Source organism: Nomascus leucogenys, chromosome 8, assembly GCF_006542625.1.
Source record: "Nomascus leucogenys isolate Asia chromosome 8, Asia_NLE_v1, whole genome shotgun sequence".
Classification (NCBI taxonomy): domain Eukaryota; kingdom Metazoa; phylum Chordata; class Mammalia; order Primates; family Hylobatidae; genus Nomascus; species Nomascus leucogenys.
Genome location: NC_044388.1, coordinates 2,529,793 through 2,555,715, shown reverse-complemented (window position 1 = coordinate 2,555,715; position 25,923 = coordinate 2,529,793). Strand labels below are relative to the sequence as shown.

At 45.6% G+C, this 25,923-nt stretch overlaps 1 protein-coding gene, 1 non-coding gene and 3 pseudogenes across 3 annotated transcripts in view; 4 read left to right on the top strand and 1 right to left on the bottom strand.

Annotated features, from left to right (window-relative positions):
* Positions 1–17,922, bottom strand: part of FAM186B (family with sequence similarity 186 member B) — a 21,705-nt gene extending 3,783 nt beyond the window's left edge. For both annotated transcript variants that reach the window (XM_030816623.1, XM_030816621.1), the window contains exons 1-6: positions 17,572–17,922; positions 16,516–16,741; positions 15,414–15,596; positions 11,704–13,372; positions 10,990–11,182; positions 383–552 (exon numbers count right to left, since the gene is read on the bottom strand). In XM_030816623.1, coding sequence (XP_030672483.1) covers positions 383–552; positions 10,990–11,182; positions 11,704–13,372; positions 15,414–15,596; positions 16,516–16,741; positions 17,572–17,667 — 2,537 coding nt within the window. In that variant the 5' untranslated portion in view covers positions 17,668–17,922. The remainder of the gene's footprint in view (positions 1–382; positions 553–10,989; positions 11,183–11,703; positions 13,373–15,413; positions 15,597–16,515; positions 16,742–17,571) is intronic.
* LOC115836434 lies at positions 5,065–5,174 on the top strand. The gene has a single exon (XR_004031518.1). It is a non-coding gene; the product is annotated as a U6 spliceosomal RNA (small nuclear RNA).
* On the top strand, positions 6,035–6,392 carry LOC115836296 (annotated as a pseudogene).
* On the top strand, positions 6,272–7,911 carry LOC115836295 (annotated as a pseudogene).
* On the top strand, positions 17,730–25,923 carry LOC100583299 (annotated as a pseudogene).

Sequence of the window (25,923 nt, the reverse complement as noted above, 5' to 3'; positions counted from 1 at the left end):
GTATCTCCAGAGCCTGCCGGTCACCTGGTGGGGAGGTTCAGGCTTGTTTACAGGACAGACCAACGGCAGATGCCAAATCGATGCTCAGGATAGAAAGGTTGTAAGTTTTCTGGTGTGGGTCCTCAGAGTCTTTCCGTCACATAGTTTGAAGTGCACTGGTCAGGCTAGCCCCTGAAGCCCACACACTATGACACACACCCCACCTGTGGGTCAGTGGCCAGCGTTGGGGAGGGCAGCTGAGAAGACAGGCACTTTGCAACTCGTAGGGTGATATTGGCCTGTTGGTGCCCTCACTTCACTGCCCACCTCCCCAGGCTGGTCACCCCTGCTCCCTGCCTCTTCACCCATACAGCCGCTGCTCCCTCAGCTTCCCAGAACCTACCGGGCCATCTGCAGGGGCACACATTCCCGGTGCCTAGACTGAAAGGGCTGCTTGTAGGTGGGGCCACTGGGGCGGATGTGCCGGGGTGAGGCTGCAGGCAACTTGCATTTCTTTGGCTTTGGTGAGGTGACCTCAGGGATGTTCAGGTGAATGTTCCACTCCAGCTGGAGCTAGAGGAACCAGCAGAGAGGCATCAGGGAAACAGGAAGTTATCTCCTCTCTAGGTTGGGAGGAGGCTTTGTCTGTTTGTTGGTGCCCCTGCTGGACTCAGGGCTGAGTGGGGAGGGTAAGGCCCAGGGAATCCCTTCAATTAGAAACCCTGGGACCACAAGGTATCAGACCTTTGCTGGAAACTCCTTGAATTCTTTTTTGCTGTGTTAGTTCCTGTTTTCTCCTTTGTTGTGAGGAAGCTGGATAATGGGCAAAACAGCAAGGAAGAAAATGAAACCAGAGCAGCTGGAACCCATGACAGCAGCTCCAGGCAGGATTCATGGCAGGGGGCCACGTTGTGCCTGGACTGCACTGGGTATCTTTCCGTCCAGCCCCAGCCCTGGCACTGGGTGAGGAGCTGGGGGAACCTTCACAGCCACTCAAAGTATTGTCATGTTCCTTTCATTCTCAATCCCAAAACAGCAAGTCAAGATGCCTCTAGGAGATTATCTGGACTGGTATAAGGTGATATGAAACCTCCATGGCCAAGACTCTTCTAGCTGTGTGACGCCAGCCCTCACACCAATGCCTCAGCATGCTGCCTCCCCTAGAATCAGGCCACTGCCGCTCAAGACTTGGGGGCAGGTGGTACCTCCTGACCCAACCCTAGGGCAGGTCCCGGCAGGCTCTGACTCACAACTTTGGGATCCTCCAATCCCTCCAAGCTGCCCCTAGGGACCACGTCGGCACTTGCTGCTTTTCTGCTCCTGGCAGCCTGAGCCTCAGGTCTAGAGCTGAGGGCTGCTTATCCCAAAGCCAGTGTTGCAAATGAAGGAGTCTGGCAGGGAAAGGTCCCATACTCATGGGTGGTGCAGAGAGCTATTCCTGCTATATGAAAGATGGATATGGATGTAAACTCAGTACTTGTCTAATGGGGACAAAATTATTAATAGTCCCAAAGGGTATGAATTCTCATTTGCTGGGTTCCTGTTTTACATCTGTTGTAGAGAATCTAGAAACGGGCAAAACATCAGTGAAAAAAAAAAATTAAAGAAGACAAAGAAGTTAAATCTGTATCTATACCTATATCTATGTATCTATAATAAAGAGTCAAGGCCGGGTGCGGTTGGCTCACGCCTGTAATCCCAGCACTTTAGGAAGCCAAGTCAGGCAGATCATGAGGTCAAGAGATTGAGACCATCCTGGCCAACATGGTGAAACCCCGTCTCTACTAAAAATACAAAAATTAGCTGGGTGTGATGGCGTGCATCTGTAGTCCCAGCTACTCGGGAGGCTGAGGCAGGAAAATTGCTTGAACCCGGGAGGCAGAGGTTGCAGTGAGCCAAGATTGCACCACTGCACTCCAGCCTGGCAATAGCGAGACTCTGTCTCAAAAAAAAAAAAAAAAAAAAAAAAAAAAAGTCAAAAGAGGAGAATATAGGAGTCTTTTATTCCATTATTCCCAAGTTTCAGCTGTTATCTCTTTGGCCTTTTTTTTTTTAATTCTATACTATTTTGCATTTATTTTAAATGTCAGAAGTTTCAAGGATTCCAATATAAGTTTTTCTTTTTTTAGTAATTCAGTATATAGACAATTAGTGGTATACACATGGATCCATTGTCCCTCAGTGGTGTATGGACCATAGATTAGTAATCATTTATCTAGACAAAGAGAAAAGGAAGTTTGGGTGTCAAAGACAGTGTTTTGGAGTTTAAAGAGGTTTTCTGGATATGAGAGAATGGCAGAGGAGAGGAAAAAATAAAAGAAAATCTCATGATTGTGAATTATAAGTTGGACCCATGTTAGTGATTATGAGTGAACCAATTAAAGATTGGGGTTACTTTTTTATTATTTTTGGAGGGTGAGTGAGCATTATATCTCTGAATGGGGAATAATGGATACAATGGCATAACCAGATCACGTAATATCTTGGGATTTATTTGGGTTGTACTTGATGTATGAATGTTAAAACCAGGTCTATGTATTTTGGATGGTTACTTTACTGAATTCTGCCAAGGTAAAGTGGGGTGGTCTGGAGGGGGTGAAAGAGTAAGGTTTCTGCTAGTGTTAGTTTTCAGAGGAAAAACATGAGGTCTCAGCAAGGACATGGAAAAGATGAGGATAGGCTCCAAGTGTAGAGATTAAGAGAGTGAGTGATACCTTCTCATTCCGTTGGCCTAAACCCACGTGGTTCCTAACCCACAGGGCGTGGCCCCCTGAGGGGCAATGGAGTTTTTGCCAAGAGCCCGAGAATGTAAGTACATACTCAAAATTGTACGAAAATTGAATAAATAAAAAGTAAAACTACTAGTATGTAGGAATTCTTGGAACTTTTAACATTTAAAATGAATCTTAATAGTATAGGATTTTTTTTGAGGAGATAAACTAGTGATAATGGAATAACAAGGACTAATTTACTATTCTCCTGTAAACAACTAGTAGGCCAAACAGAATAGATGAAAAAATGATGTATACCCATTCAGACAACAGGCAGTGCAGGTCAATGATCCCCAAAAGGAATGAAACAAATGAGACAATGTCCAGGCTCCAGCACAGGGCAGGGAACCCAAACAGAAGCCAGCAGCCTTGCTGAGATGAGGAGACAGCGTTTGGGGATCAGGGAAGCCAAGGTGACTAGAATTTGAAAATCAGAGTACCAGAGAGGAGGAAGCCACACGGCAAGGAATCTCCAAAGCTCGGCAGAGGGGTCGCATTAAGTCTCTGTGCAGGCCTGGGAGGAAACCACCAAGGCTGGGGGAAGAATCACTGGGCAAGAACAGGCAGAACCATCCTCAGAGCTCATAGATCCCTGGGAAGTTTGTGTTCACATCTGTAAAATACCGAAAGAAAAAACTGCCCACCTAGAATTCTACATCCAGCAGAAACATCTTTCAAAACTGAAAGCTGAATAAACCTTTTCAGACACGAAAGCTGAAAGGATTCATCACCAGCAGATGAGCAGTGAGAAATGTTAAAGGAATCCTTCAAGCAGAAGGAAAATGATACCCGAAGTACATTTGGATCTACACAAAAGAGTAAGGAGCACTGGAAATGTTAAGTGTGGGGGTAAATAGATTATTATTTTCCCTTTGCTTAAGGGAAAAGTAATAACAATGTACAGTTGTCCCTTGCTATCCATGGGGTATTGGCTCCAGGACTCCTCACAGGCACCAAAATCTGTGGATGCTCACATGCTTATATAAAATGGTGCAGTGTTTGCGTATCACCCACCCACATCCTCCTGTATATATTAAATGGTCTCTAGATGACTTATAATATCTAATATAAATACTATCTAAATAGTTGTTATACTGTTTAGGGAATAACAAGAAAAAAAAGTCTGTTCGTCTTCAGCACAGACACAACCATCTATTTTTTTCTCCAAATATTTTTGACCTGTGGTTGGTTAAATCCACAGATGCAGAACCCATAGATACAGAGGGCCAACTGCATTCGTGGATTTGTAACTTACATAGAGGCAAAATGTATGACAACAGTAGGACAAGGCCAGGAGGGAAGAAATAGATGTATACTATTGTAAGGTTCTTACACATGAAATAATATTATTTGAAAGTAGACGATGATAAGTTAAAGATTTATATTGTAAACCCTAGAGTGCAGTGGCTCACGTCTGTAATCCCAGCACTTTGGGAGGCCGAGGTGGGCAGATCACATGATCAGGAGTTCGAGACCAGCCTGACCAACATGGTGAAACCCAGTCTCTACTAAAAATACAAAAATTAGCCGGGCGTGGTGGTGTGCACCTATAATCTCAGCTACTCAGGAGGCTGAGGCAGGAGAATCTCTTGAACCTGGGAGGTGGAGGTTGCAGTGAGCCAAGATCATGCCACTGCACTCTAGCCTGGGCAACAGAGTGAGACTCTGTCTCAAAAAAAATAATAATAATAAAAATAAAATAACAAAACAGGCTGGGCATGGTGGCTCACACCTGTAATCTCAGCACCTTGGGAGGCTGAGGCGGGTGGATCACATAAGGCCAGGAGTTCGAGACCAGCCTAGCCAACATGACAAAACCCTGTCTCTACTAAAAATACAAAAAAATTAGCCAGGCATGGTGGCGGGCGCCTGTAATTCCAGTTACTCAGGAGGCTGAGGCACGAGAATCACTTGAATCCAGGAGGCGGAGGTTATGGTGAGCTGAGATCGCACCACCACACTCCAACCTGAGGGGGAGAGAGAGAGACTCTGTCTCAAAAAATAAAAATAAAAAATAACAAAACAGAGGTATGGCTAATATGTAGTATGTCAGGAGTGGAGATAAGATGAATTTACTTGAAAAGCTCAGTTACTCCATAAGAAGGCAGGAAAAGAGGGGAAAGAAAACAGAACAGATGAGACAAATAGAAACGAAGAGCAAATTATATATTTAAACCCAACTGTGTTGATAATCACATCAAATATAAATAGCCTAAAACCACCAAATAAAAGGCAGAGATTGACAGATGGCATAAAAACGCAAGACCCAACTATAAGATATCAATTAAAAACCCAATTTAAATATAGAGACACAGTGCTCACTTTGGTAGCACATATACTAAAATTGGAATAATACAGAGAAGACCACTAGCATGGCCTCTGTGCAAGGATGACACACAAATTCATGAAGTGTTCCAATAAATAAATAATATATAGACACAGAGGTTAACAGTGAAAGAGTGGAAGAGGGTATACCATGCAAATAGTAAAAAATATTTAAAAAGCTGCAGTGACTATATCAATATTGATGTACACTGAAGAGCAAGGAATATAATTAGAAACAAACGGCCGGGTGTGGGTGGCTCATGCCTGTAATCCCAGCACTTTGGGAGGCCCAGGTGGGCGGATCCCCTGAGGTTGAGAATTGGAGACCAGCCTGGCCAACATGGTAAACCCCCTCTCTACTAAAAATACAAAAATTAGCCAGGTGTGGTGGCAGGCGCCTGTAATCCCAGCTACTCGGGAGGCTGAAGCACAAGAATCACTTGAACCTGAGAGGTGGAGTTTGCAGTGAGCCAACCAAGATGGTGCCACTGCATTGCCTGGATGACAGAGCGAGACTCCATCTCAAAAAAAAAAGAGAAAAGAAAGAGGGCCATTTCATAAGGATAAAAGTCCAAATTTGGGGCCAGGTAAGGTGATTCATGCTATAATCCCAATACTTTGGGAGGTCAAGGTGGCAGGATCGCTTGAGGGCAAGATTTGGAGACCAGCCTGGACAACATAGTGAGACCTCATCTCTATAAAAATAAATAGTAAAGGTCAAATTTTCAAGAGTACATAACCTTAAATGTGTATGCACCTAATTACAGAGCTTCAGAGTATTTGAATAATAAACCTATAAAACTGAAATAAATAGACATAAATGGAGAGATACAGCATGCTCATGAATTGAAAGAATAAATATTATTAAGATGCCATTTCTCAGTGCTGGGTAGGTAGGGAATTGGTGGGTTGGAGTTTGTGGTGGGTACTTGGGCCAAAACTAGAAAGACACTCAGTAAAAGGGGGCTCACAATGACACCCAGGACATTCAACCCCCAAAGCAGCAGCCAATGATATATATCTGTGGAGAATGTCATGCAGAAAATGAAATAAAATCCAGGGATCCAATCAGATGCAGAGAATGTGTATACAGAATAATATTCAAGAAAATGACTGAAAGATTGGTGGGTTTTGATGCTCAGTGAAACCTGGGAATTCAGAGGAATGTCTTCACTTACACCTGAATTTCCCTCTTAATGTTTCTCATTGTTGTATAGCTTTCGGTTTTGCATACAGTAGTTGCCGCTTATCCTCGGGGGATACATTTCAAGAACCCCAGTGGACGCCTGAAACCTCAGTACCAAACCCTTTATACACTGTTTTTCCTGTATATACTTAACTATGATAAAGTTTAATTTTTAAATTAGGCAGAGTAAGAGATTAATAATAACAAAATAGAACAATGTTAACAATATACTATAATAAAAGTTATGTGAATGTGGTTGGTCTCTCTTGCTCTCAAAATATCTTACACAGGCCGGGTGTGGTGGCTCACACCTGTAATCCCAGCATTTTGGGAGGCCAAGGTGGGTGGATCACCAGAGGTCAGGAGTTTGAGACCAGCCTGGCCAACATAGTGAAACCCCATCTCTACTAAAAATACAAAAATTAGCTGGGCATGGTGGCGCATGCCTGTAATCCCAGATACTTGGGAGGCTGAGGCAAGAGAATCGCTTGAACCCAGGAGGCGGAGGTTTCAGTGGGCCGAGATCACACCACTGCACTCCAGCCTGGGCGACAGAGCGAGACTCCCAAGCACTTTGGAAGGCTGAGGCAGGCAGATCACTTGAGGTCAGGAGTTAGAGACCAGCCTGGCCAACATGGTGGAACCCTGTCTCTACTAAAAATACAAAAATTAGCCAGGCGTGGTGGCGGGTGCCTGTAATCCCAGCTACTCGGGAGGATGTGGCATGAGAATCGCCTGAACCCAGGAGGTGGAGGTTGCAGTGAGCCAAGATAGCACGACTGCACTTTAGCCTGGGCAACAGAGCAAGACTCTGTCTCAAAAAAAAAAAAAAAAAAAAAAGGAATGCTGCAGACTGAAAGATAATATCCACGAAATACAGATCTGGTATAGAACTTGCATCCAGAATATGGGATGAATTTTTACAACCCAATAATACGCTTTGCCAGAGGAGATAAATGGATGACAAATAAGTACATGAAAATATGCTCACATTATTGTTAGGAAAATTCACATTGTATAAATTAAAGTCAGTATAAAATAGTTCTACAATAACATGAAAACATATAACCTGATTTTTAAATTATTATTATTTTGAGTTTTTGGCTAAAGGAGCAGAGGAAATGGAGACAGTCATCCTGTAGATGTCATGAGGTGAGCTGGGATTAAGGTCACCATTGCAGGTCTGGCTGGAAAAGACCCAGTACAGTGTAGCCTTGATGTTTTCATTTGTCCTGATGATGCCAGTCTTGAAGACGCAAAAAAAGAGGGACCATATGACATAGTAGTTCTACCAGGAGGTAATCTGGGTGCACAGAATTTATCTGAGTCTGCTTCTGTGAAGGAGATACTAAGGACCAGGAAAACCAGAAGGGCCTTATAGCCACCGTCTGTGCAGGTCCTACTGTTCTGATGGCTCATGAAATCAGTTTTGGAAGTAAAGTTACAACACTCCTGCTCGCTAAGGACAAAATGATGAATGGAAGTCATTACACCTACTCTGAGAATCATGTGGAAAAGGACGGCCTGAAATTCTTACAAGCCCAGGGCCTAGGACCAGCTTTGAGTTTGTGCTTACAATTGTTGAAGCCCTGAGCAGCAAGGAGATGGCAGCTCAAGTGAAGGCTCCACTTGTTCTTAAAGACTAGAGCAGCAAGTGGCTGGGCGCGGTGGTTCACGCCTGTAATCTCAGCATTCTGGGAGGCCGAGGCGGGCGGATCGCGAGGTCAGGAGATGGAGACCATCCTGGCTAACACGGTGGAAACCCGTCTCCACTAAAAAATACAAAAAAATTAGCCGGGCGTGGTGGCGGGCGCCTGTAGTTCCAGCTACTCGGGAGGCTGAGGCAGAAAATGGCGTGAACCTGGGAGGCGGAGCTTGCAGTGAGCCGAGATCGCGCCACTGCACTCCAGCCTGGGCGACAGAGCGAGACTCCGTCTCAAAAAAATAAATAAAAATAAAAAAAGACTAGAGCAGCGAAATGTGACGTTCACTTAGAGAAACAGGCCATTAGGAATCCATTCTCACTGTGTTCACTCTAGACAAAACAATGGTAGATTAACGTGTTCAGAAGCCACCGTCATTACTGCTTTTGCCGAAGTATAGTTGTGAAGTCACAACTACACAGAGATTTCTCAACCTACAAAGTGTCTGTACATTTTTTTTTCTAAGCCTTGTTTGCAGAATAAACAAGGCATTTAGCAAACTAAAAATAATAAAATAGGCAGAGCAGGAGTTCAAGACCAGCCTGGGCAATATAGTGAGACCCCCGTCTCAAATAAAAAAAAAAAAAAAAAAAAAAAGCAGGGGCAAAGGACCTCAATTGACATTTATCCAAAAAAGACATAAATACTCTGGGCCACTCTGCCTATGGGACAGCCCTGCTCTGTCTGTGGAGCAGCCATTCTGTTGCACACTGTTGCTCTAATAAACTTGATGTCTTTAAAAAAAAAAAAAGACATAAAAATGGCAAACAAGTATATGAAAGGGTGCTCAGCGTCACTAATCATCAGGGAAATGCAAATCAAAACCACAATGAGCTATCACCTCACCTCACACTGCTAGAAGGGCTATTATCAAAAAGACAGGTGATAACAAGGTCATGGCAAGGGTGTGAAGAAAAGGGAACCCTGTGCACTATTCATCGGAAGGTGGATTAGTACAGCCATTGTGGAAAACAGTATGGAGGCTCCTAAAAAAATTAAAAATGAAATTACTATGACCCAGGGATTCTCTTCTGGGTATATACCCAAAGGAGCAGAATTGCCACCTTGAAAAGATATCTGGACTCCCATGTCCATTGCAGTATTACAGTAGCCAAGATACGGAAGCAACCGAGGTGCCCATCAGTGGACAAATGAAAGAAACTCTGGTATATACAGTCGTGCGCTGCATAACAACATTTCAGTAAATGATGGACCACATATATGACCATGGTCTCATAAGATTATAATACCATATCTTTACTGTACCTTTTCTATATTTAGATACACAAGTATTCACCATTGTGTTCTGACTGCCTACAGTATTCAGAATAGTCACATGCTGCACAGATTTGTAGCCTAGCAGCAATAGGTTACACCATATAGTCTAGCTGTGTAGCAGGCTATCCCATCGAGGTTTGTGGAAGTATGCCCTATAATGTTCACACAACAAAAAATTGCCTAACAACACATTTCTCATAACACAACCCCATCGTTAAGTGATGCATAACTGTATATACAGTGGACTATTATTCAGCCTTAAAAAAGGAGGAGATCCTGCCATTTGCCACAATATGGTTGGCCCCGGAGGACATTATGCTAAGTGAAATATGCCATGCATAGAAGGAAAAATATCGCATGATCTAACTTATATGTGAAATCTAAAAAAAACAAAAGGCCAAATTGAGGAGACAGAAAATAAAACAGAATTGGAGTGGGGGTGGGAGGAAATGGGGTGACATAGACCAAAGGATACACAGTAGCAAATACATAGGACTAAGAAACTGAAAGCTCTATGTGTTGGATTATAGTTAATAGTGTATTGTATTCAGGAATTTTGCCAAATGAGTAGATTACTACTGCCCTTGCCAGAGGAGAGAGAAAAATGGCAACTATGTGAGATGATGGATATGTTAATTTGTTTCAATTACAAATTTTACTATATAGTAACCATTTTACTATATATGTATCTTATAATGTCATGTTATAAACCTTAAATATATACAATAAAACGTATTTTAAATAAATAATAAATAATAAAAATTGTGGCCAGGTGTGGTGGCTCACGCCTGTAATCCCAGCGCTTTGGGAAGCCAAGGCAGGTGGATCACTTGAGGTCAGGTGTTCAAGACCAGCCTGGCCAACATGGTGAAACCCATCTCTACTAAAAATGCAAAAATTATCCAGGTGTGGTAGTGGGTACCTATAATCCCAGCTACTCGGGAGACTGAGGCAGGAGAATCGCTTGAACCTGGGGGGCAGAGGTTGCAGTGAGCCAAGATTGTGCCACCGCACTCCAGCCTGGGCAAAAGAGCGAGACTCCGTCTCAAAACAAACACATTTTGAGGGATCATGAGGGAAAATGGATTCTAAGCTAGACTTCCACATCAAAGCAAACAGTCAATTAAGAGTGAGGACAGATATTAAGTAAAGACATTTTCAGACAACCAGGGTCTCAGTGACTTAACCCTCTCATGCAACCGTTGTCAGACAGTGAGTGGAGGAGGGACTCTACTAAAACAAGGAAGTGAACCAAGGAAGAAGAGACCTGGAATCTAGAAAGCCAAGGAGCTGATTCAGGGAGAAGCAAAGCAAGTCCCTGTAAAACAGTGAAGATGACGGCTGTGCACCAAGCCTGGAGAGCTACCAGACTGACAGGAGCAGGGCACGGAGAACCACAGGGGAGGGAGAATCACAGCCCAGAGCCAGGACTGCAGGATCCAGCTGCCCCCTCTTCTCCAGAAGAAATCTTCTCTTCTACAGATCTTTTTGAAGAGACATCTCTCTCTCTCTCTCTGGGTTGCTCTCCCCAGAAACAGATTTGAAAGCCGCCCACCTCCATGCTCAGGCCGCCGCTTACCTTCACCTCTCCCTGGTGCAGAGGCTTTATCCTGCCTTCTCCTTTCTCTTCTGCCCCTGGTCCCACAGTCTCAGCCACATCCCCACAGGTTCACTTTGGGCCCCAAGCCGACTGGCTGTGCTGACCCCAGGAGGCAGAGTGGGGCAGGGGTCGGGGCGGGAGGCCCACCTTGGGGAACATGGTCACCATGCTGCTCAGGCACTCTCGGCGCTTCTCCTCCAGGCCCTTCTGCTTGTCTGTCCAGGCCTGCAGCCTGAGACTCTGCAGGCGGTCAATGTTTTCCAGGAAGATGTAGAGGTTCTGGGCCTTGTAGGAAGGCTTCGTTTCTTTCATGATTTGTACGTGGTTGATCGCTTCTTGCCTGGGAAGAGAGGAGAAGCGATTTAGGGGGTGGAGAGGCCTCCTCTATCCCCCAAGTCTGTTAACCAGAGATGACTTTGTTTTCTTTAATTCCTTAGAGCAAAAAGAGAAATGGAGGCTGGTGAGAGCTGGGGAAAATGGGGCAGAGAAAAGTGGGAGGTGGTATCGAGTGAGGAGCCTCGGGGCTGGGATGAAACAGGAAGAGAAAGGAAAGACAGGGGAGCACATTAGGTGGATGATGGACAGGGCCACGGGAAAAGAGGAAGAGAGAGGGAAGTTGCTTAGAGGAAAAGCCCACTACAGGGAGAGCAGCGGGCAGTGCCCTTCTTCCTACAACTTCAAGGGTTGCCCAGGGACCCAGGCCAGACTTGCTTTCCAGGCCCCCACTCAGGAGACCCTGTCCAGGCCTGGGGTGGCTCTCCCCATCCCCCCTTGCCCTGTGTTCCTTCTCTCCCACTTGGTTTAGGCTCTGCCCACATATTGCAGCGGGTGGGTGCCAAGTGGGTTCCAGGGAGGGCCTACCGGAGGCTCTGGAAGCGTCTATAGAAGATGTACTTATGGCACAGGTACTGCAGCCTGAGCGCGCCCAGCTCCATGGTGGTGGTGGTGAGCTCCAGCGCTTTGCTGCGCAGGCAGTGGGGCAGCCTCAACTCAGACTCCTCACTCAGGAGCTGCAGGTTCTTCCTCTGGGCCTCCATGTCCATGTGGTACACCTTCTCCTTAAGAGTTGCAGGGGATATCTGCAAAGAGGGCCGGGTCAGCCTTTGGATGGATGTCCCAGTGACAGGAAAGGAGGCAGATTTCTTGGGCTTTGTGGGAACTCGGCGGGTCCGTGGTCTGTAGGTAAACTCCACTGAACTCATAGGCCTCTGCTTTCCCAGGGCAGGCTGCTGGGTACTAGGAGACATGGGCAAGTGTGGCCTCCTGCTTTGGTGAGCAGATTGGGTCTGGCTTGGGGCAGGCACTAATGATAGCTCTGCCTTCTCCAAGTCCCTCTGTCGACTGGTGGGTGTGAAGATCCTCCTCTCCACATCCTCCCCTAGCTGCTCCGGCTCTCTCCCTGGGCTCTCCTGCTCCTTTCCTAGCTGGACCCATCTCCGCTGCTGCTCCCTGGCCAGGTCTTCCAGCTTCCACTGCCGCAGCTTCTCCTGGTGCTCCTGCTCCAGCAGGGCCCACTTCTTCTGCCGCTGCTGCCACATCTCCTCCTCCTCCAGCCACAGCTGCCTCCGCGTCTCCCAGCCAAATTCCTCCTCCCAGGGCTCCTCTTGGCTCTCAGAGGTCACCTGCCTGGAGCTCTCCAGAGACAGCTGCTTGCTACATTGTAACTTAATTTGGAGTCCTCCCTTCTCCTGGAAGTAGTCCTCCTGGTCTTTGTCTTTGTGGCCTGAGCTTTCTGCCACTGGTCTTTCCCATTTCTTAGGAAACCTGCGAGCTACTAAGGGTAAAAGCACAGGCTCAAGGCTCTCAGTGTCCTTACTGCTGAACACATCTGCGACCCTCGAGTGCACAGTCATGGTGGAAAGTGGCTGGTGCCCTGCAGCTATAGCACCACTGTCCCGCATCGTGGCCATGGGACTTGGGGGAAGTGGCGAGAACAACTGCTCCTCCTTCATCGGTTCCTGTTGGCTTTCCTCCATGACTGTTTCTTTCCTTGGGAGGGTCTCTCTGTCAGAGGGACCCGGGGAGTCAACAGAAACCTCAGCTGGGTCTTCTGCCTGACCCGTAGCAGTCTGAGCCTTCTTCAGCTGGAACTCCAAGGCCTGCTTCGTCAGGAGAAGGTCATGGTACCTTCCCCCTAAGATCTCTACCTGCTTCAGCAGAGCATCCCTCCTGCTCTCAAGGACCTCTACAAACTGCTGGAAGTGCAGCCTCTGGCTGCTGAGCTCTTTGGTCGCCTGCATTTGCAGGTGTCTGTATTTGGTCTCCAGGCTCCTGTTCTCCTTGTGTTGGAGGATCAAGGCCTTGTTGAGGTTCTCCACCACAGTAGCCATGTACCTGATGGCCCTGACCTCCCCCTTGCTGAACATGGTAGAGTCCAGGAGCTCCTGCAGCATGGACATCACCTCCGAGGCCTTCGTGTTCATGGTATGCTGGTCCTGGAGCATCTGTTCTGGGCTCAGTGGCTGAGGATGGGATGGAGATGTCTGTGGGCTTCTTCCCTGCCAGCCCTGCCAGAAGGTGCGTTTGGACACTGGGAGAGGTGGAGAGAAAAAAGTCAATGATTTCTCATGGGTCCCAAGGATTGCATTGATTCTCCAAACCCTGCAGGGCCAAAATGGCAACCCCCTTAGGGATTTGGCGAGAGTATGGAGCTGGGGCTGTATGTGGGGCCAGGGACGGTGCTGTCAGGACAGACCTCTGCTGAGTGAAGAGCTTGCCCAGAGCCCAGGCTCAGGGTCGGCCAGCTCCACAGCACCTGCAGAGACCAGAAGGGCCTGGCGTAGGCAATCAAGCACATCTCACTGCAGCATCCTCCTGGTCTTCCATGTTCTCCTGGGGTAGAGTTATTTTTCTAATCATGCCACTTCCCAGCCTCAGTATGTTTGCCTCCTATTGTCAGCTACTTAAACCCCTTACACCCATCTAGAAAGCCTGGTTTCCCTTTCCCGTTAGCAGTGGACTGTGCTTATGGAGAATTTATCACATGGTCCTCCAACTGTTCACATGTTTTATATATTTTTTTAAATAACTAATGTCTTTTTCCATTTGGGGGATCCCTTTGATACTCTGAGGAAAGCAGCAGACCCTCTCTCCCCAGGAAAATGCACTACACACAGATTGTGCCTGCCATTAGCAGATCTCGATTTCTTAAAGGCTGGGTCACGGTGGTCATTGTACCCCCTTGGACCTAGTATGTATAGAGCTGGTGGAGTGATTACCTTGGAGCATCCATTCATCTGCCTATTTAATAAACATCACTGGTGGAAGAAACAATGCTAACTTCAGATGAGGGGTAGAGGAAATATAAAAATGAAGGGATACTGAAGTTGGGCTAGCATCTAGCTCGTATTGTCAGAGAGGCCATGTGGCCTAGTGGTCCAGAGTTTAGATTCTGCAATAAGATAACTTGGGTTTGAATCCCATCTTTCTGATTTGCCTTGGGCAATTTTCCTAACTTCTCAGTGTCTCAGTTTCCCAATGTGAAAAATGGGGATAATCATAGAATCTATGTCATAGGACTTAGATTATGCATGTTTAGTGCCAAGTGCAGTAACAGGTCCCTAGTAAGTGCTCAATAAATCATCCCTAAAAAGAAAGAAAGACACAGTCTTTACCATTCATAAGTTTATAATCTAGCGAGGGTCTAAGTATACAATAAGTGTATTTGAAGACATAGTACGGTACAGATTGCAGAAGAGGTTGTTTCCTTATCCACTTTTCCCTGCCTTCTCCCTCCTGCTGACCTTACTTGATTGATAATGAGGCTGGCCATGAGCAACAATGGTAAATGCTGATGGTTAACTATTGTTAATTAAGCCCTGAGCATGTCCCAAGCATGGTGTCAGACACCTCACACCATGTAGAAGCCTCCCCACAAACCTGGAGCTAGGCAGTATCCTCTTCTGTTTATATATGAGGAAACTGAGGCTCAGAGAGATGAAGTCCTTGCCCAAAGTGATACAACCAGAAACTGACAGAGATGCAATTCAAACTCTTGAGTGAGATTAAGAAGCCAGAAAACCTATGTGTGGGGCCACAGCCTTTCCTTGTGGTCCCTTCTCTTCTCTGAGCTTCAATGTTCTCATCTACAAAATGTATGAGTTCGATAATCTCAGGTTCTCCTAATGTCGATGGGAGTAAAAAGCCAAGGTTCAGCTATTTGCTGATGGACCACCTCTGCAGCAGCCTCCGGCTCAGCCTCCCCAACCTTCCTGGCTCTGTTGCTGGGTTTGGAGTGAGGAGAGGATGGTCCGCAGGTTCTAGCTGCGAACTCTAGCCCTCCTGGCCTCCCAGCGTTGTTCCTCAGAACCTACGTGAGGCCACAGCTCCAGTGAGCACGCCAGAGACCTGTCTCCACATCACACGTCCCTTAGCGCTGAAGAACAGCTCAGAGCTGCTCAGTGCTTGGCCTGGGCTCAACCCCCAGCCCCTCAGCACTGCCCATCCATCTCCAATCAAACTTGTGTGATGGAGGAGAGTCAGGAAGACCCCAGGCCCAGCCTCTGACTTCCCCTGCCATGGCTCCACCCCGTCCCCACCTAGCTCCCTGGTCAGGTGCTCCTAGAACCTACCTTGTGACCTTTTCTTTTGTCCTTCAATGAGAGTGGAGCAAAGGGCAGTGAGTGACTCCATGCCTCTTTTGGTGGCAATGAGGGAGAGCGGTAACACTTTCTCCGTCACTTCAATCCATTCGTCCAGAGTTGCTTCTTCCTCTTCACTCTTCCTGGGCCCGATCTCATGGGTCAGAGTGTCACCTGGAGGAGGGATGGGAGCAGTCTGTCCTCCAGGGGGACACAGACAGCCCTATAGCACAGGGGTTACGGCGGCTGTGAAGTCACATTGATTTTACCTCTTACTAGCTATGTGATGTTGGCAAGTCACTTATACCCCTGAGCCTCAGTGTCCTTCCCTATAAAAGAACTGAGTGAAGATTAAATGAGATAATACATGTGGAACAGTTAACATGAGGCCTGCCATGTAGAAATTCACAATGGACATTAAATAGTATTGTCTGTACAGCAGGGAGGTATCTGACTTGTTACTGCTCTATGCCCATTCATTGCCTGGTCCAACATCTGGACAACTGAATTAATTAAGCAGAATCAACAGCTCTGTCAGTCTTGAGGGCAGCTGAGGGACCACTGAACTAAGAGCTTCCAAGCATGGGGTAGTATGCGGGGGGCAAGGCACATCCCAATACCATCTTCTTCCAACACGGGAGCATCCGGCACACAGCACACGGGTCCCGTGATGGGATGACGCTGAGCTGAGTGGGGGATAGCACTTAGCTTTAGGGTTTAATGCAGCTGGCCCACACCCAAATGGCTGTACCAGTTGCTCACAGCTGGCATCAGGGCCCATGCAGTAAAGGTCATTCAGTGCTTTGAATATCACCCAGGGGTGCTCTATAAAATAGCTAATGTGGGTTCAAATTTCGTTTCTATCCTGCACAAAAATGAGATGTCATAATGGACCCATGACTTAGGCTTCATCATATATTCAGCTAATGTCGATCTGTGATGTTTGGATACTTCTGTGTCTGCCCCTCAGGAGCGTGGAGGTGATGTGCTGTGGCACTGTGGCACGAGAAGGGGATGTGTCCTGTGCTGTCCCTGTGCTTGCCACCCACACTCCCCTCCCAGAGGAGGCATGGTGCCCAGCCTGCAAACTCACCCCAGTCACCCAGCCAGCAGAGAATATCATACAGGTGCTTCTCCTTCGTCTTAGCATCTTTGGAGAAGGAGGCAATTTTTTCCAGCAAGATGAATCTCTTTTTGCCCTTTGGATCTGTCTGCTGAGATTTGGCATTTTCTTTTAAATCATATCCTAATTCTTCCTGGAAGCGGTTGATGACACAATTGACTTTGTCCAAAATGTCTGAGAGTTGGGTAGAAATATCCTATAGAGAAGCAGCAGATTGTAGTGTTAGGGCTGTGGACTTGAGCCAGAAGCCACATGCTAGCAGCGTGACCTTGGACAAGTCGCTTAGCCTCTTTGGGTCTCAGTTTTCTTATATTTAAAGTGGGAATTATTATAGTACCTATGTCACAGCGTTTCTGTAAGGATTAAATGAATTAAATATTTTAAAGTGCTTTTAATAGTACCTGGCACATTACACAAAAGTGGTAGCTTTATTATCATTGTGATTATTAAGAAGGTCAAGAAAGGATAGAATACCAAAACCCCATAGCAAACATTTCTTTAGAATTTCAGGGGTTGCTGGGGGTTTCTGGATGTCTTTCCTCACAAGGATCCACAGGCAACAGAAGCTTGGGAAAGCGAGGCCCCAAGAAACTTTAGGATCAGAGGCTCAAGTAAAAAATGTACTAGAACCTCGTGTACAGGGTGATTTGAGCCTTTGGCCATTTCCCCAACTCCTGTGAACTTCCTGGGCTCAGCTTGGGGGATTCTGGAGGGTTGCCAAGAACAGATTCTGGGTCCTTTCTCCTGCCCTCTAAGACCCAGCACATGTGCCTCAGGGCTATCCTCGAGCTTCCTGCCCCCTTCCCAGCCCCAGCCCTGCCTCGGGTGGGTGGTTGCTTTCAGCTCACTCTGCATAGGCCAAGTTTAGGAGAGAAAAGTTATACTAATCTGTCTGCAGACCCGGGTTGCTGAATATCCGAGGACCTCTGAGGACCCAGAGCTAGAATCTCGCTCAAACCTGGGATCAGTCCCCAGCCTCCACATCAGATCCCAATGTAAGGGTGATTCCTTCATCTCAGGGGCTACCTCTTGAGCCCGAGTTAGCTGGGCAGCCTCAATCCTCAAGATGATGGCTTTCACTGATGTGGGAGTCACCAACTGTGGGGGATCATCCTTCTCCATTTTGGATCACTCTGTCAGTCACAAAACATCCTGTGTCTCTGGTCCACAGGCCTGGACACACAATGTTGTCTGCTTTGGAGGTTGAGGGCACCAGGGTGTCTCCTGGGTACCCTCTGCCCGGGCACAGCTCCTCCAGTAACTGCCAAACACCAGGTTCCAACTGATCCTCTTTTCCCCAGTGACATCATCAGTTCGATTAGAAGAATTAGGAGATTAGACTCCCCACTATCTAGCTTTGTGTCCATTACCTAACATATATTTACTTGACTTGTTGCCTTTTTTTTTTTGAGACGGAGTCTCCCTCTGTAGCCCAGGCTGGAGTGCAGTGGTGTGATCTCGGCTCACTGCAATCTCCACTTCTTGGGTTTAAGTGATTCTCCTGCCTCAGCCTCCTGAGTAGCTGGGATTACAGGTGGGTGCCACCACACCTGGCTAATTTATTTTTTGTATTTTTAGTAGAGACGGGGTTTCACTGTGTTAGCAAGGGTGGTCTCGATCTCCTGACCTCATGATCCACCCACTTTGGCCTCCCAAAGTGCTGGGATTACAGATGTGAGCCACTGTGCCCGGCCGACTTGTTGCTTTTTAAAAATTACTAAATGTTATGCTCCCAAACAAAACATTAATGTCTAAAAATAAGAAAAAGCAATTAGCAAAAGTTATCTTCCTAAATAAAATATTTTAAATTTCTAAAAATTAGAGCCAATCAATAACCAAATGGAGGCCAGGCTCAGTAGCTCACGCCTGTAATCCCAACAATTTGGGAGGCCGAGGTGGGAGGATCACTTGAGCCCAGGAGTTTGAGACCAGCCTGGGCAACATGGTGAGAGCCTAGCTCTACAAAAAAATTTAAAAAATAGCCAGACATGGTGGCGCATGCCTGGGATCCTAGCTACTTGAGAGGTTGAGGTGGGAGGATCACTTGAGCCCAGGAGGTCAAGGCTGCAGTGAGCCATGTTCACACCACTACACCCCAGCCTAAGTGATAGATACCCTGACACACACACACACACACACACACACATACACAAACATACAGAGGGAAGAACATCCCATAATGCTAAAGATGTCAATTAATAAGGGGGACATAATTCTAAATGTGTATACACCTAATAACATTGCTTCAAAATACATGAAGCAAAAAGCTTCCAGAACTGAAAAGAGGAATAGGTAAATCCAAAATTATAGTTGGAGATTCCAGCACTTCTCTTGCAGGAGTTGATAAAAGTAGCAAAAAATAAAAAGTATAGAGGTTTTGAAAAATACTATCAACCAACTTGACTCCATTGACAGTCATAGAACACTTCACCCAACAACGGGACACATATTATTCCCTATGCATATGGAACAATGATCATATAAACCATAATTTGGGCCATAAAACAAGTATCAATTAACCTAAGAAGCCTAAATTCATACAAAATATGTTCTCTGACCACTATGGTATTAAACTATAAATCAATAATTGAGAGATCTTTGGAAAATTCCCAAATATTTTACAAATTAAGCAACATACTTCCATATAACCCTGAGTCAAAAAAGAAATCACAGGGAAAGTTATGAAATACTTTGAACCGAGTAAAAATAGAAACATATCACAATTTTGAGGATGCTGCCAAATCAGTGCTTAGAGGAAAAAACTAGAAAAGGAAGAACAAAAAAACCCAAAATAAGCAGAAGGCAGGAAATAATAAGGATAAGAATAGAGACCAATAGAAAACAAACAAAAATAGAAGAAAATCAATGCAACTAAAATCTGATGTTTTGAAAAGATTAATGCAATTAATAAAACTCTAGCCATATTTACCAGGAAGAAAAGAGAGGCCAGGCGCGGTGGCTCACGCCTGTAATCCCAGCACTTTGGGAGGCCGAGGCAGGTGGATCACGAGGTCAGGAGATCGAGACCATCCTGGCTAACACGGTGAAACCCCGTCTCTACTAAAAATACAAAAAATTAGCCGAGTGTGGTGGTGGGCGCCTGTAGTCCCAGCTACTCAGGAGGCTGAGGCAGGAGAATGGCATGAACCCGGGAGGCAGAGCTTGCAGTGGGCCCAGATCATGCCACTGCACTCCGGCCTGGGCGGCAGAGCAAGACTCCGTCCCCCGCCCCCCGCCCCCCCAAAAAAAGTTAGATCTCAAATTGGCCGGGCGCAGTGGCTCATGCCTGTAATCCCAGAACTTTGGGAGGCTGAGGTGGGCAGATCACTTGAGCTCAAGAGTTCAGACCAGCCTGGGCAACATGGAAAAACCCCATCTCTACAAAAAATACAAAACTTAGCCAGGCATGGTGGCACGTACCTGTAGTTCCAGCTACTTGGGAGGCTGAGGCGGGAGGATCACTGAGTCCAGGGAGGTCAAGGCTGCAGTGAGCTGTGATCACACCACTGCACTCCAGCCTGGGTGACAGAGTGAGACCTTGTCTCAAAAAAACAAAAACAAAATAAAACAGAACTGGCTGGGCACGGTGGCTCACACCCGTAATCCTAGCACTTTGGGAGGTCCTGGTGGGTGGATCACCTGAGGTCAGGAGTTCAAGACCAGCCTGGCCAACGTGGTGAAACCCCATCTCTACTAAAAATACAAAACATTAGCCAGGCATGGCAGCAGGTGGCTGTAATCCCGGCTACTTGGGAGCCTGAGGCAGGAGAATCGCTTGAACCTGGGAGGTGGAGGTTGCAGTGAGCTGAGATTGTGGCATTGCACTCCAGCCTGGGCAACAAGAGTGAAACTCTGTCTCAAAAAAAAAAAAAAATTAAAAAACGAAACAAAACAGAACTACCATTCAACCCAGCAATCCCATTACTCGGTATATACCCAAAAGAAAATAAATCGTTCTACCAAAAAGACACATGCACTCATACCCATCACAGTGCCATTCACAATAGCAAAAACATGGAATCAAGTTGATTCCATGACATGACCATCAACAGTGTTTTGGATAAAGAAAATGTGGTCCATACACACCATGGAATACTAGACAGCCATAAAAAAGAATGAAATAATGTCCTTTGCAACAACACGGATGCAGCTGGAGGCTAGTATCCTAAGCAAATTAATGCAAGCATAGAAAACCAAATACCACGTGTTCTCATTTATAAGTGGGAGCTAAACATTGGGTACTTATGGCCAGAAATATGGCAGCAAAAGACACTGGGGAGTACTGGAAGCAGGAGGGAGACAAGGAGGAAAGAGCTGAAAAACTAACTGTTGGGCACTATGCTCAATATCTGGGTGATGGGATCAATCATACCCCCAACCACAACATTCACGCAATATACCCATGTAACAAACCTGCACATGTACCCCGAGTCTAAAGTAAAAGTTGTGGGAGCTAAGCTATGAGGACACAAAGGCATAAGAATGATACAATGGACTTTGGGGACTCAGAGGAAAGAGTGGGAGCGGGGGGTGAGGGATAAAAGGCTACACACTGGGGCCGGGCGCAGTGGCTCACGCTTGTAATCCCAGCCCTTTGGGAGGCCGAGGTGGGCAGATCATGAGGTCAGGAGATCGAGACCATCCTGGCTAACACAGTGAAACCCAGTCTCTACTAAAAATATGAAAAATTAGCTGGGCATGGTGGCGGGCACCTGTAGTCCCAGCTACTCGGGAGGCTGAGACAGGAGAATGGCGTGAACCTGGGGAGGCAGAGCTTGCAGTGAGCTGAGTTCGTGTCACTGCACTCCAGCCTGGGTGACAGAGCGAGACTCCGTCTCAAAAAAAAAAAAAAAAAAAAGACTACTCATTGGGTACAGTGTACACTGCTCAGGTGATGGGTGCACTTAAATCTCAGAAATCACCACTAAATAACTTATTTATGTAACCAAACACCATCTGTTTCCCAAAAACCTATTGAAATTTTTAAAAATTAAAAAAAAATTATGATCATAATTACAAATGGAAAAAAGTAAAAGCTGAAATTATTTAAAAACAACAACAAAAGAAAATGAATTGAAACCTACTGACTAGACTGAAAAGTATTTGCAAACATCTATTTGATAAAGGAGTTGTATCCAGAATAGATAAAGAGCTACTACAACTCCACAAGAAGACAAACAACCCAAGATTCAAATACACACATCACGAAAGAAGTTATACGAATGGGCCAGGTGCAATGGCTTATGCCTGTAATCCCAGTACTTTGGGAGGCTGAGGTGGGTGGATCATGAGGTCAGGAGTTTGAGACCAGCCTGACCAATATGGTGAAACTCCATCTCTACTAAAAATACAAAAATTAGCTGGGTGTGGTGGCACCTGCCTGTAGTTCCAGCTACTTGGGAGGCTGAGGCGGGAGGCTCACTGAGTCCAGGGAAGTCAAGGCTGCAGTGAGCTGTGATCATGCCACTGCACTCCAGCCCGGGCGACAGAGCAAGACTGTGTCTCAAAAAGAAAAAAAAAGAAAATATACAAATGGCGAATAAGCACATAAAAAGATTCTCAACTTATTAGTCATTGCATTAGGGAAGTACAAGTTAAAACCATGAGATCCCAACTCTGATAAAAATGAGTCAGATGATAAAAAGCATGACAATACCAAGTGTTGAGGAAGATTTTGGGAAAGTGAAACTCTTACATGGTATATTGCCAGTGGGAATGTACAGCCACTTTGGAAAAGAGTTTGGCATGGTTTTTTTTGTTTGTTTGTTTTTGTTTTGTTTTTTTTTTTGAGATGGAGTCTTGCTCTGTTGCCCAAGCTGGAGTGCAGTGGTGCAATCTCGGCTCACTGCAACCTCCGCCTCCCAGGTTCAAGTGATTCTCCTGCCTCAGCCTCCCAAGTAGCTTGGATTACAGGCGCCCGCCACCATGCTCGGCTAATTTTTGTATTTTTAGTAGAGACGGGGTTTCACCATGTTGGCTAGGCTGGTCTCGAACTCCTGACTTCAGGTCATTCACCTGCCTTGGCCTCCCAAAGTGCTGGGATTACAGGTGTGAGCCACCGCACCCAGCCAGCAGGTTTTTTAAAAAATATGCATTAGCATATAGCCCAGCAATCCCACTCCTGAGTATTTAAATATTTATTATAAAACATATGTCCACACATAAATCTACACAGAAGTATTGATAAACCTGAAAACAACCCAAACACAACAGTCCATCAACTGGCGAATGGATAAACAAATTGTAGTATGTCGGTGTGATGAAATATACCACTTCACATGACAAAGGAATGAACTACTAACACATGCAATGACATGGAAAATTTCAAAAGCATTATACTAATGAAAGAAGCCAGACACAAACTCCTACAAACTATATAATTCCACTTATATGAAATTCTAGGAAGGCAAAACAATAGTGATAGAAACCAGATCAGTAGATGCCAGAAGCCAGGTCAGCGGGGAGGAGACTTACTGAGTAAAGGAAATGATGGTGATCGTCACATGACTGGATACATTTGTGAAAATTCATTGTATTGTACACTTAAAATTGCCATTATATGTAAATTACACCTCAATAAAGTTGATTTTTTAAAATGCAATGTTTTGTAATGCTCGAGACTATGGTGGGATTGTGGGCAACCAGGGCAAAGGGCTAGCAATTAGGAAGGTACTGGAGGGTGTTAGGAAATAACTCTTCCTCCTTTGCCAATGGTGAGTCTCCTTTATTTGCATACCCTTTTCCCCTGGGACTGAGATGCTCCCTCTTGTAGACATTATTCCTTCTTAGCCCCTCTCACATGAGCATCTTGGTGGCCGGCTACAACACCTTCACCACAGTTCAAAGGCCATAGTTTGGTGATCGCTAGCCCGGGAGAGATGTTTACAAACTTTAAAACAAACAAAAAATCACCCAACCCCTTCTCAAGCAAAGCTTTATGCAGACCCTCACTAACCAAAACAAAAACAATATTTTGGCTGGACGTGGTGGCTCACGCCTGTAATCCCAGCACTTTCGGAGGCCAGGGCAGGCAGACGGCTCGAGCCCAGAAGTTTGAGACCAGCCTGGGCAAAATGGTGAAACCCCATCTCTACAAAAAATACAAAAATTAGCCAGTGTGGTAATACATGCCTGTAGACCCAGCTACTCAGGAGGCTGAGGTGGGAGGGTCACCTGAGCCTGGGAGGCAGAGGCTACAGTGAGCCGAGACCACACCACTGCACTCTAGCCTGGGTGTCAGAATGAGACCCTGTCTCAAGAAAAGCAATATTTTATTAGTACACAATTATAAGTTTAATTTCATGATATCTTTCTATTATAAAGTCATTTAATGTCAACAAGCCTGTTTTCATGAACCCAGAAATTTGATATTCATATGTATATTTTTAAACTATTGTTTTAAAACCAGTTAAAATATACTTAAAGTTTCTGGGTAAAAAACGGTAGATTGAACATGAGCATCCAAATTTGTCCACTAAAAACCCATGTAGCCAAGGGATTTTTAAAGGCATAAATCCATAAGGACAGGGAAACAGGAGAAGAGACCAGCAAAATATTTTCAGAAGTGGAAACCAGATGGATGAGAGATTACTCACTTACACTAGAGAAGGATAGACCCTAAGGCAGCGGCAGAACTATATGGCAAATGGAATTGGTTGTGCCAGACCAGAGATGGGCAATCTCCTCTGTCTGACCACCCTGAGAAGGAAAACCTAGGAATGCTGACATCAGAAGTTCCCAGCCAGATCATTGTGCAAAGAAGCTCATGACTGGCCGGGTGTGGTGGCTCACACCTGTAATCCCAGCACTTTGGGAGGCTGAGGTGGGTGGATCACGAGGTCAGGAGATTGAGACCATCCTGGCCAACATGGTGAAACCCCGTCTCTACTAAAAATACAAAAATTAGCCAGGCGTGTTGGCACGTACCTGTAATCGCGGCTACACAGGAGGCTGAGGCAGGAGAATTGCTTGAACCAGGGAGTTGGAGGTTGCAGTGAGCTGAGATCACGCCACTGCACTCCAGCCTGGCGACAGAGCGAGACTCCGTCTGAAAAAAAAGAAGCTCATGACTGACAAGCCCATCCATGTATCACCTGAACAGAGAACAAATGCTTCCAGTCAGCTTTTAGGTGACCCATCCTTAAGTGTGAGCAGACAACCAAGGATTCTAAGACCTCCAAGAAAATAATCTAATATAGAAGACAGAGACCAAAACAACAGAAAAAGAAATTTGGAGCAGAGATTATGCAGAGAAAAAAAAAATGACAGAACTATCAGTAACAGCTTCTGAGATAAGATAACCCTGCAACAAAATATGCTATAAAGAGGACAATTCAGAGAATAAAAATAAAGTGAAAGTGATTAAAACCTTTAAAAGATGGAAAACCTCAGAAGAATGGGGAGATAAAGTTGAGGAAATCTCCCAGAAAATAAAGTAAAAAAGATGCAAAGCTAGAGAGAAAAATAAGAAATTAGAAGGACCAGTTTAACAGGTCCATCGTCCAAGTAATAGGAGTTCCAAAAAAGAAAGAATAGAGAAAATAGGAAGAAATCACCAATAGGATGATTCAAGATTATTCCCCAAAAGTGAGGGGCACTGAGTGCCCAGCACAATGGAAGATAATAGCCACTCACCAAGACATATCACTGCAATTTCAGAACATTGGAAACAAGAAGTTCAGAGAGGGGAAAAGTCACCTAGAAAGGACAAGGAATTAAAAGGCTTCAGACTTCTCATTCTCCACGGCAGTGTCAGAAGCTAGAAGACCATGTAGCGATGCCTTCATAATTCTGAAGGAATTCATTACCCAGCCAAACAACCAATCCAAGGGTCACAGTTGAAAAATGACAACAGCAAACATGCAAAGTTCCAAAATAATTTACTGCTCCCTTTCTCAGGAAGCTTCTGGATGATGGTCTCCTCAAAAAAGCGGGAGTATTATAAATCAAGAAAAACACAGGCACAGGTGGGGATCAGAAGCCGGTTGGTGTGTGAGGGGGTTTTCTCGCTCTAGGGAGCTTATTCAAGCAATCACTGTGTCAACAGACACAGATGTTTCCCTTTCTTCATATGATGAAAATCAGGGATCCAAACGTATTTGAAAAGCTAAAGAGGTACCATTTATCCCCACTGGAATGGCAGGTTTTGCAGCAATTGTTGCATATATATTATATAAATTGAAGAGCAGGGGAAATACTAAAATGTTGCATCATCTGATCCACATGTGTGTGGCAGCCCAAGGCTTTGTTGAAGGAGCAATGACTGTTGGTATGGGCTATCATTCCACGTATCGGGAATTCTGGGCAAAACCCACACCTTAGAAGAGATGCTATCTTGGTCTTGTTGGAGGGCTTGCTTCTTTCGTTAGGCATCTCTTT